General features: G+C 45.3%; 1 protein-coding gene across 1 annotated transcript; it reads left to right on the plus strand.

Moving 5' to 3' along the window:
• Window positions 1-8,077: 8,077 nt before the first annotated feature.
• Window positions 8,078-9,854, plus strand: LOC103641234 (uncharacterized). Its single transcript, XM_008664598.4, has 5 exons — window positions 8,078-8,393; window positions 8,539-8,665; window positions 8,753-9,002; window positions 9,075-9,095; window positions 9,359-9,854. The coding sequence occupies exons 2-5, from the start codon at window positions 8,543-8,545 to the stop codon at window positions 9,364-9,366; spliced, it is 402 nt and encodes a 133-aa protein (XP_008662820.1). The 5' UTR covers window positions 8,078-8,393; window positions 8,539-8,542; the 3' UTR covers window positions 9,367-9,854.
• The last annotated feature ends 1,976 nt before the right edge of the window (window positions 9,855-11,830 follow it).

The following is an 11,830-nucleotide window of genomic DNA, read 5'->3' on the forward strand; positions in this document are numbered from 1 at the left end:
AAGTGAAGCAACTCAAGGAAGGAACCTTCATATCCTAAACAAAGTACACTCAAGATTTGCTCAAGAGGTTTAGGATGAAGGATGCAAAGGCCGCAAAGACACCGATGGGAATAGACAAACATCTCGACCTCAATAAAGGAGGTAAGTCCATTGATCAAAAGGCATACCGGTATATGATAGGATCTTTGCTTTATCTTTGCGCTAGTAGACCGGATATTATGCTAAGTGTATGCATGTGTGCTAGATTTCAATCCGACCCAAGGAGTGTCACCTTCTGGCCGTTAAGCTAATTCTTAGATATTTGGTTTCTACGCCTTGCTTCGGGATCTGGTATCCAAAGGGACCTTTGACTTAATCGGATACTCAGATTCCGACTATACCGGGTGCAATGTTGATAGGAAGAGTACATCAGGGACTTGTCAGTTTATAGGAAGATCCCTGGTGTCGTGGAGCTCTAAGAAACAAACTTTTGTTGCCCTATCCACCGCTGAGGCCGAGTATGTTGTCGTAGGACAGTGTTGCACACAACTGCTTTGGATGAGGCAAACCCTCCGGGACTTTGGCTACAATCTGAGCAAAGTCAAACTCCTATGTGATAATGAGAGTGCAATCCGCTTGGCGAATAATCCTATTGAACACATCTGACATAGACATCCGGCATCACTTTTTGAGAGACCACCAGCAAAGGGGAGATATCGATATTTACCATATTAGCACCGAGAACCAACTAGCTGATATCTTCACCAAGCCTTTAGATGAGAAAAGGTTTTGCAGGTTGCGTAGTGAGCTAAATGTCTTAGATTCACATAACTTGGATTGATCTATAGCATACATGTATTATATGCCTTTGATCATGTTACCTTAAGCATTAATGTCTTTAATTGCTTATTTTTGGGGCTCAAGTTGTACAAGTCATCCCCGGACCTCACAAGTCCATATGCAAATGATGCACATGTTTATGGGGAGGATGTGCTACAACTTGACCCCTTGAGACTAACTTGGTTGTTGAGTACTCTTGAAATAGTCTCAAAGGTATATTGAAAGGGAAAAGTGAACTTGGACAAAGAAAGGACTTCCACTGCATTCTGGTATTAATGTATCTTGTCCCAAGTTCGCATTTATGTTCACATTGCCTTTTTGCTCTTATTTGACATTTTAGTGAGGCAATGGGGTTATAGGGCCAAAAAGGTCTCCTGTTTTGGTGCTTAATGCCAAAGGGGGAGAAATTAAGGCCAAAGCAAATGGATCAGCCAACCACTTGTGAATTTCAAAAATTATAGAGTTAGAATCTTTGTGTATGACCAAAACCCTCTTATTGCAAAATTGTTCTCTTATGGGGGAGAAGTTTCGTTATGGGAAAAAGGGGGAGTTGCGATATTTGATCAAAATTACTCCTGAAAGATCTCTCGATTCGCCAAAACAAGTGTTTTTGATATAGAGATAGGAAAAAGAATTTGTTTTGTGAAAATAAACCAAGTGGTGGCAAAAGTGATCCAAATATGCCAAATCCTGAGTGAGATAATTAGTCTTCAATTTGCACTCTTTAGTCTTCAAGTTGCATTTTGAGTTGCTTTTGATGTGTTGGCATAAATCACCAAAAGGGGGAGATTGAAAGGGAAATGTGCCCTTGGGCCATTTCTATAAATGTTTTAATGATTAGATGCCCAACACATATTATTTTGGTTAATATGTGCTAAGTGCTAAAGAGATGCAAATCAAGAATCAAGGTATGACTCTAGCCTTAGTGAATTGTTTTTTGGTACTAATATATTTCTCTAAGTGCTAGGAATCCTGTCAAGTCAAATGAGATTGGATTGAAGAAGTTTGGCACCAGCGTGCGGTGCACCGGACTGTCCGGTGAGCCAACAGCGCCCGCGCCAACGGTCGGCAACGCGATTAGCGGGCGACACGTGGCCAGAGCCAACGGTCACAAGACCGCACCGGACTGTCCGGTGTGCCAAGGGGACCGAAGGCTCAACGGTCAGCTTCACCAGAAAAGGAAAGAAATCGGGCACTGTTCATGTCCGGTGGTGCACCGGACTGTCCGGTGCGCCAACCGACAGAAGGCAAGAATTGCCTACCAAATGGAGATCCAACGGCTTCTAGCTGCCTTGGGGCTATAAAAGGGACTCCTAGGCGCATGGAGCAACACACCAAGCCTCCATTGAACATCCTAAGACGCCTAGACTCCGCAAGCACACATCCGGATCATTGCGATTAAGATTTGAGCACTTGTCGAGTTGTGAACTTATTGCGCTATGTTTTGTGTGCTCGTATCTTGACTTGTGTGCGTGACATTGCTGCAATTCTAGCTTTTGCGTGTGTTTCTTTCCCTCCCTTACTCTTGTGGTTTTCATTGTGATCAACTTTGTAAGGGTGAGAGACTCCAACTTGTGGAGATTCCTCACAAGGGAAACATCAACTATAAGGAAGAAAACTGTGGTATTCAAGTAAATCATTGGATCGCTTGAAAGGGGTTGAGTGCAACCCTCGTCCATTGGGACGCCACAACGTGGAAGTATGCAAGTGTTATACTTGGTCGAACCATGCCATATAAATTGTTGTGTCACCTGTGTTTATTCTTATGCGATCTTCCACTCACTTGATAATTGCTCTAAGTTTAATACTCACTTTGTAAAGAGCAAATTAAGTGAAGAAGCCATCTCTCTCTCTAGACATTGCACCTTGGTTTTGATTTCACTAACATTTCATAAACCAAGTTTGTGCTATTTAGTGTTGATTTTTACAAGATCACCTATTCACCCCCTCTAGGTGCTCTCAAGTGTGAACTTGGAGTCCACCTCAACATGGATTTGGGGTGATTAACAAATCACCGATACCATGGGAAAAAATCTGGTGTCTCTCTATAGCCCTATTATTTGTTTTCCTTTAAATAGCTTGTGATTAGTGAATTAGTATTCATTTCTAACATTGCTATTATTGTCTCCTATAAGTTGCTTATTTGTTGTAGCTAGGAAATTTATATCTCTTGTCGTATTGATTAAATTTCTCTAGTGTCATTGATTTTAGTCAAAACCGTCTATACACCCCCTCTAGCTAGTGTCCTAGATCCTACACTCTCAGTATGTGCTTGTGCGGTCATGCTTGTGGGGTTGGGGTATCCTTTATGGCTTCGCCATTTGGTGCTCCAACAAACTCAGCTTTTCTCATCTTGATCTAGCAGTGGTGTAGTCATTGTTGTGGGCCTGAGTTCATTGTTGTTGGTGTTGCTCAAGACGCCTCTTTCCACCAATTGCCACCATCCATGCAGAAGTTTTCACTCTGGTTCATTCTACGGGATTGGTTTTTTCTTTGAGGATCATTCTCCATGGTTAGGAAGAGTGCAATTTTGAATCATTAGTGTTAACTCTTTGTATCTCTACATAGGTCATCATTTGGGTATGGTGAACTTACAACATAACCTCGACTCAACTTTGGTGCCACAATGCAAAGGGAGCCCCTTGGAGGTCTTTTGTTGCCACAACTTGACGATAGTGTTGGCCATGTTTTTAAGGGGGCATAATGAATACTTCCTTAGGGTTTTTGTTGAGATTTTATTTTGGAGACCTTACTCAAATTCACATTGTTATACTCGACATTGTGGCCACTTTCCTTGGGAGAAGCTAAGGTCATATGCCTAATTGCAGGGTGGCTAATTTCTTGTGTTTTTTTAGATTTCTCTGGTCTCTATGCTTAAATTTGAAGCACACAAAAAAGTTGTGCATCATGACATAACTGGAGCATTAATGTCATTTTCAATGTGAATTTTAATCTCATTAAATACAATGTCAAGTCACTTGGCAAGTGATTAATGACGAGAGAGATGGAATACATTTTGTGTAGATGAAACAATTGAGTAAAATACATGAGTGGTTCACAAACTTGTTCTGGAGTGTAATTTAGGTCTCAAAATCTTAAAATACATTTTAGGTCCTTAAACTTGTTTTTTGTATGTTGTATAAGTCCCAAACTTTTGAAATTATTTTTAGGTCACGAGACTTGTCTCTGTATGTCATCTAGGTCCCTAAACTTGCCTTAGTTCATCACTTGGATCTAAATAGATCCAATCTACTCCATATCACAAAACTACATCACACAAATAGTTGGATCCATTCATCATTCTAGATCAGGTGCTTATTAGCAAACCAATCATTCATCTACCTCTACCACCTAAAGACCACTAGCTTTAGTGTTGCTACCATTACTACCAATGATGTCATGGCTTTTGATACAGATGATGACAAAGACAAGGGTTGGAGATGGTGATTTGATGACTATGATGTGTTGCCACACTAGATTCAAAAACATGGAGGCAGAGATCATGGAGATGGAGCTAGGAGAGAGAGAGAGAGAGAGAGAGGAAAAGTATGTAGATAGAGTGACAAAGATCAACATGTGGGATCATTAGAGCTTGTTTTGACCTAGATAACATATCATGACAAGTTCAAGGACCTAAAATTAATATTTTGATAGTTTTGAACCTAAATGACACCTAAAACATGTTCGGGTACTTGAAAATGCATCGTGGGAGTTCGAATACCTAAATGGCACCAGCACGAGTCAAGTTTAATAAGCGCTCATGCATTTTACTCAAACTACTAAAAGCATTTGTACACTATTTCTAATACAACCTGCCTCTTACACGTATCGCTTATGAACTACTCTCTCCACTTCAACAAAATGTAACTATGGGATGTGATGACAAGTTTGCCCAATTTATAGTAAATAATATCAATATCTATTTCTCCAGCTAAGTTTACTAAAAAAATATATCTGTAATTAATCTAAATACATTTATTTTGTATATTAAACATTATTAATCTTTTGTACAATTGATGTTAAACTTTAAATTGTTTAGGTTAAAAAATGATAGTTACATTTTTTGGAAGGAGGGTGTAATAAAATAGAACAATACATCACATAGACTGTTTTATTCATCATTTGAACACCCCCTACCACATACACTTTGTAAACACCAATACTTAAGTTTAGTCCGTGTCACATTGAATGTTTGAATGTCTATTATGAGTATTAAACATAATCTAATTATAAAACTAATTACATAGATAAAGACTAAATGATGGGACAAATTTATGAAGCATAATTAATACATGATTAGCGATTATTTATTGTAGGATCATATGAGCGAATCATGGACTAATTAGGCTTAATAGATATATGTCTTGTGGTTGTAGTTCTCATTTGCGTAATTAGTTTGATAATTAGTAGAGTATATTTAATATTTCTACTAGGATCCAAATATTTGGTGTGTTTGGTGTGGTACTATGATAGAGACTAATAAGGGTGTGTTTGGTTTATAGAGACAAACTTTTAGTACCTCCATATTGTTCTATTTTTATCCATAAATTACCAAATACAGAAACTAAAATAGAGTTTTAGTTTCCGTATTTAACTATTTAGAGACTAAGGCCCCGTTTCAATCTTACGGGATAAACTTTAGCTTCCTGCTAAACTTTAGCTATATGAATTGAAGTGCTAAAGTTTAGTGAGATTGAAACAGGGCCTTGTTTCAATCTCGCGAGATAAACTTTAGCAGCTTTTTTTTAGCTACTTTTAGCCGTTTATAATCTAAACAGGAGAGCTAATGGTGGTAATTGAAACTAAACTTTAGCACTTCAATTCATATAGCTAAAGTTTAGCAGGAAGCTAAAGTTTATCCCGTGAGATTGAAACGGGGCCTAAGATAGAATAAAATAGAGTGACTAAAAATCAGTTCCTGGAAAACCAAAAATCCTTTTTTGGAAACAGCGATATGGAACCTTCCACTGGGAACAGCCCAAGCAAGCAGTGTCGGATCCAGGTCAACGAAGGACCGAGCTTGAATTTGGTATCTCCAGTTGTCTGAAACGCGGCGGGAAGTCCGTTTCTTGGTCCGCGCGAACGGGTCGCCTGCGCCGCGCTGCCCCTGCGTTCTAGTTTCTCCAACGGCAAGGACCCGAATCTCCGAGGCTTCACACACACCGGAAACGGAAACAAAGGAAGGCGGCTGCACCTGCCACTGGGGCCTAGCTCGTTGACTCGCTGTCGCTGTCGCTGTCCTTGGAGGCAGGCAGGCAACGCGACGACGAGGAGAGCAACTCCTCCCCCAAGAAAGCAAGCGTGATTCCAATCGTCGTCGGTCGTTCGCACCTGTCGCGAATTAGAAGTCAGTGCGAGTAACTGAAAAAAAAAATATATTCAGTTGCTTGGCTTCAAAGTTGAACTCGAATTTACGCTGCCGTGTTATTCTGTTTCCCAAACTACCAAAACGTTCGTTCTGGTCTTCACAAATCTGTTTGGGGGGGGGGGGGGGGGGGGGGGGGGGGGTGTAAAGTATGTGAATTGATGTAAGATGGTGAGTAAAATACATTAGTGCTCATCAAACTTATAACGCTTGTGTCGTTTAGGTTGCCGAACTCAGAAAATCCAGAAAAAAAAACATGTGTTGGAACTTGACGGACTATCTACACCATCCAAAATCAGAACCAGCTGTCGACGCGCGCGTGCCACCCTAGAGTCGCTTAGATCCTCAAACATAGCACGCTGTGTCATTTGAGTTTTTAAACTTCCATCGATGTGCTGTGCTCCAACCAACGTGACGCGTTATATCGACGTCCGATTTGAGCGAATTTGATTTTCAACAGTTTTACAAAGCCGCCTGAGTAATAGAACCCGTTTCAGCGGTTTTCTGAGTCCGAGCACCCAAAGAAGACGGATGATGGTCAAAGTTTCAAGTACCAAATTATGGCATGCCAAATTTGAATACCGTTTTTGTATTTTAATCTAAAATGGTTGTAAACGGACCATTAAAAGGCTGATGATGGCCAATACCCAAACGAACATTAACCCGCAAAATTTGTAACGTACATGTACAATTGCAGTTCCTCGCTCTGCAGAGACAAGTGGGAAGGGAAAAAAAATCGACGAATCAAACAAAAAAAACGTGGCCAACAAAACTGTCGCGGCAACGTTGCTGCAACCGCGAGCGATCCGACGACGAGGTCTCGGTGCTGACGCTGCTGTCACGGTGCCGCCGCGGCCGTCGAGGACATGGCGGAGAGGCGGCTGGGCGTGGGGCGGAAGGCGTCGGCGCGGCGGCGCGTCTGCGAGGGAGTCGGGCGCACGAGCGCCGCCAGCGCGCGCCTGATGTGGTCGCCGCCCTCCACCGCGGCGATGCGCACCAGCGGGTTGGCCATGGACGCGCGCCGCGGGGCGCTGAGCCTGCTGGACACCAGCGCCGCCGAGGCCGAGGCCGGGAGCGGGCCTTGGCCACCCCTGTGTAGGGCGCAGCGGAAGGAGCCCGGGTGCGTGGTGGGCGAGCACGCGCACGACGCCCGCTTCGGCCGTGCCGGCGCGACGACGGGCAGCGTGGCGCGCCGGTGCTGGTGAGGCTGGGACCGCGAGGAGGCGCCGCGGGCGGTCGCGCGGCGCTGGGGGACGAGCGACGCTGCTGCGGACGCCGCCGTCGCCGCGGCAGCAGCAGCAGCAGCAGCCATGGCGCTCGGCGGACGACTGGACGGCGCCGTCGCTCTCGCCATCGGGGCGGGCGTCCTGACGCGGTTCGGAGACGGGGGAAGAGAATGTGCTTGGTCAGTGGTGGTGGTGCTGGCAATAGCCAACGGGGACAGATTCGGCGGTGGACTGGTGGCGTTTCGGCGGCGGTGTGGCCAAAGCCAAACCAAGCGTGGCGGCCGGGGCGGGGTATTTGTAGTTGTGTAGGTGGCGAACGGGAATGGCGACTCGGTCCAAGTCCAACGCAAGGGTCGATGGAGCGGGCCCGTCTCGGTTGAGTTGGGCCGCGAGAGGGAAGACGGAAGACAGTTTGATTAGTTGGGAAATTGGAATGGAGTCTGGACTTGAACTTGGACCTGGTCTCCTCCAGTCCTGCACTTGTGGCGTATGGGCCAGCTCAGTTATAAACAGTGTTCGGGGTGTTACAGTGTTAGACTGTGTGCACTGTGCAATAGACCTTGTAAACGGCCACCCAAATCCAAAATGGGCATCGCCCTGCACTGTAGCACGAGGCAAACACCATCCAGCAGAATAGCTAACTACGCCACGCAAAATGCATCGGAGTAGAGTGGCTACCGATATTTGAGTACTCTCTCTTCTCGACGCATCCTCAGCTCAACTACCTTTGCACGCTTTTGCCGGGAAACGGAAGGAACGAGGAGGCGACCACAAGGGTTCCAGAGCGGCGGCGCGTTGCAGCGATTTGACTGCGACGACGGCACGACCCCAAGCGTCCTCAGCTAACTATCTTCGACGCACAGTTGCCGGGAGACGGAAGGGGCGAGGAGGTCTGCGGCAAGGTTCCGGCGATTCAAAGTGACGGCGCAGCCCTAAGCAATAGCATCCTCCACGCATCCTTCAGCCAACTGGCTTCCCTGGAGGTAAGCATATATGCTGAGGTCTGCTAGTTCATTGATGTGTTCTTATTGATGGTGTAGATTTCATAGCTGTGAGATCTAGATCTAGACCTATGAAGTGTGCATTTTAGTTAAAACCTGTCAATGCTAATGTAAGTGATTTTCTTAGAATAATGGAGCAGCAAGGAAATGATGGTGTGAATTCCTCCCGGTCCTCACCTTTCTTTCACAATGATCAGTGGACTTACACGCTAGTCACTGAGCTTGATCATCTACAGCATGGCCAGAACACACATGTATGCTAGATTCCCCTTACATTCACAACATTTCCAATTCTTCTAGTTGTCTTATGATTCATGGATTGTTTATATACATTTTTGCAGTTCCATAACCCAAGTTCATCACACATGAGTATGCCCCCATCGTTTCAACAATTGTTAGAGGTTTACAACCCATTTCTAGAGCGAGCCGAACAACCAAATTCACAGGAAACAACTAAAGAAACACATTCACCACTACCTCAAGTTGGTTCAAAGCAAAAGAAGGTTTCTAGAAGAGGGGGTGGATTCACTAAAGAAGAGGATAGAGTAATTTGTTCTGCGTTTTTGAATGTCAGCAAAGACCCAATTACGGGTGAGTTAGTCTCTCAGCTAACTTGACACCATTATCTTTGAATTTTTTTTACATAATTCAACATACATTCAGGTGTGAACCAGTCTTCTGGAGGTACTACAAGCGCATTTTTGAGTATTTTGATGCTAGAAAGCCCACAGGTTCCAATAGAAGCCAGATTGTAATAGAACACAGGTGGAGGGGGTATCCAAAAGGCAATTAATTGGTTTGTTGGGTGCAAATCTTTAGTTGACAGAAGAAATGAGAGTGGGAAGACAAAACGTGATCGCATAAGCATATGTGTTTATAAAATCACTTATGTTGTTCCATACTATTCTTATCAACCTTAATTTGGTGTGTATGTATGTTGTTCGCAGCTAGATGATGCTGTCAAGTTGTTCGAAGAAAAAGAGGCCTTTGTTTTCATGCATTGCTGGGAAATTTTAAGAGACGAACCAAAGTGGAACGATAGGATGTTGGAGCTGAACAATGCAAGCACTCCTTTGTACCAAGGCTGGGCAAGGAACATCAAGCACAGACGCCATTCCAATCCATGGAGAGTCTAAGACACAGGACGACCATCTAAAGAGACGAGAAGGCCGTGATAGTGCAAAAAAGAAGAGGTCTAGAGCAATGGATGCCACATCTGCTTCTAGTATAGCAGTAGATGTCCTTCAACGTATGCAAGAAAACTGGGAGAAGAATGTGGTGAAGCAAGATGAACAATTGCTGGAAATTTTAACCAGGAAGGATGAGAATATCAAGATTCAGAGGGAGCTATTAGACGTCCAAAAAAGAAATGGAGCTACGTGAGAAACAACATGTCGACCATATTGACTTAACAAAGAAGGACTGAGCTTAGAGAGAGGCAAACTGAGGCTCAACTTCTTACTGCAGAGGGCAGGGATAATGTCCATAGACTTGTGGCATTTATCCTTTGAACAAAGAATCTGTTTGCAGCAGTAACTTGATCGACAATGTGAAGAAACAAACTCTGCCTCATCCAAAAGCTATACAACCACCCACATTTTAGCAAAAGAACAATACAAAACAATAGAAAGTAGAACAATGCAAAACTAAAATATAGAATCTAGAGTAAAGTAGCAAAATTGTTTACCGACGGCGGAATTGGTCATCATCATACAATGGACGCTCTATGAAATAGTCCTGCATCAAGCCATCCTTTGCGGCTTGACGATCACGCTTGTACGTCCGATGCCCCGGAACAGAACCTCGTCGCTTCCTTTTATTCTGTACCGACACAATAATCATTGTGGCCTCCATATCTTCTTCCTCGCTTGAGTAACCAGCAACCACCCCATACATGGAGAGCTTCATGTACCATCCAGACATACCTACAAGCACGAGGAGAACTGGAGAAGGTCGTGTGTTCATTGGCCTTGGTTTCCCGCGCCTAGGCGGCAAAGTTTGTCTATTCCTGCCTCCCAGTTCCCGCCCCCGGAAAAATACTGAACTAGTATAAATGGGCCGCACAAACTACTGGTCTGTTGGAGAACAAAAAGTATGCATACGGTTTGTATTTTAATGTGGCGAGGCATCTGGTTGTTTGCCTACCAAATTATGTGTGGCGTTGTTGCACACAGCCTTATAGGTGGTAGTGTATCGTGATCTAAATATTTCTGTTGACACCTTTTTGGAGGCGCCAATTACTCAAGAGAACCAGCGGCGGTGCTCTCTGGTCAAGCGCGGACGGTCCGCGGCCCAGGGCCGGACGGTCCGCGACCTGGCGCGAGGCGGCGGTGCTCTCTGGTCAGGCGCGGACGGTCCGCGACCTGGTGCAAGAGCTCGGTTTCCCTGCCTGACGGCCGGACGGTCCGCGCCCTAGGGCCGGACGGTCCGCGCCCTAGGGCCGGACGGTCCGCGCGTGCGCAGGGGCGGCGGAAGATCGCCGGCAGAGCCTGGATCTCGCTCCCGAGAGGGACCCCGTCGGGGAGGAGAGATCCTAGGTGGTGTCTAGGCTCGGGTAGACCGACCTAGACTCCTCTAATCGACGTAGAGTCGAGTAGAGGCTGAGAATTTGGGGATTGGAAGGCTAAACCTAAACTAGACTAGAACTACTCCTAGGATAAAATGCGAAATAGAAGTTGTATTGATTCGATTGTTGATTACAAATCGGCCGTATACCTCTCTATTTATAGAGGAGGGGGGCTGGACCCTTTACAAACTAATTTTCGAGCTTATCCCATGATTTTAGCTAACAACCGTAGCACAAAACTCGGAACCCTAATCTGTTCTGCGCACGCGCGGAACGTCCGGCCCACAGGCGCGGACCGTCCGGACCGCGGACCGTCCGGCCTCAGGGCCAGACCGTTCGCGCGCTCAATTTGGTGCTCAACATATGCCCCCTGCCTTTTGGTAGAGCTGAGCGAACCAAAAGCAACTAACTCGATGCACATTGGTTTTCTTAGGCATCTTGCCACTTACTAGGATGGTACGCAGTGGCCTTGGTCTCGATGGTTGACTCAACGGACGTGATCCCTTTAGATTTGATCGAACTGTCAGTCCCAACATCGCCGAGCGCCATACTGGTCCTGACCAATTCGTCACCTTGCCTTTCTAATTCTCTAAGTGTTCTGGCGTAGCTCCGTAGTCGACCAGGTCTTCTCCTTGCAGGTCGTCTTCCTCCATGGGCGTCGGTACGTCGTCGGAGGTGTCTTGGTGTAGTGCGGATGGTTCGGCCTCAGGGGTCGGATGGTCCGCGTCCTGTGCAGATGATCCGGCCTTTATAGCCGGACAGTCTACCATACCTGCAGAGAGATGCACAATTGTCGTTTTATTTACTATCTTTGTGGCCGTTTGACTTTTCTCAACGGCCTTTGGTCTCCATC

This window comes from Zea mays, chromosome 10 (assembly GCF_902167145.1).
Source record: "Zea mays cultivar B73 chromosome 10, Zm-B73-REFERENCE-NAM-5.0, whole genome shotgun sequence".
Taxonomy (NCBI): Eukaryota; Viridiplantae; Streptophyta; class Magnoliopsida; order Poales; family Poaceae; genus Zea; species Zea mays.

Excerpts from the sequence above, each read along its gene's own strand:
- LOC103641234 (XM_008664598.4), top strand. The coding sequence starts at position 8,543 with ATGGAGCAGCAAGGAAATGATGGTGTGAATTCCTCCCGGTCCTCACCT. Across the intron at positions 8,666-8,752 it reads AGCATGGCCAGAACACACAT|TTCCATAACCCAAGTTCATC; the intron begins GTATGCTAGATT and ends ACATTTTTGCAG. Across the intron at positions 9,003-9,074 it reads CAGCAAAGACCCAATTACGG|GTGTGAACCAGTCTTCTGGA; the intron begins GTGAGTTAGTCT and ends ACATACATTCAG.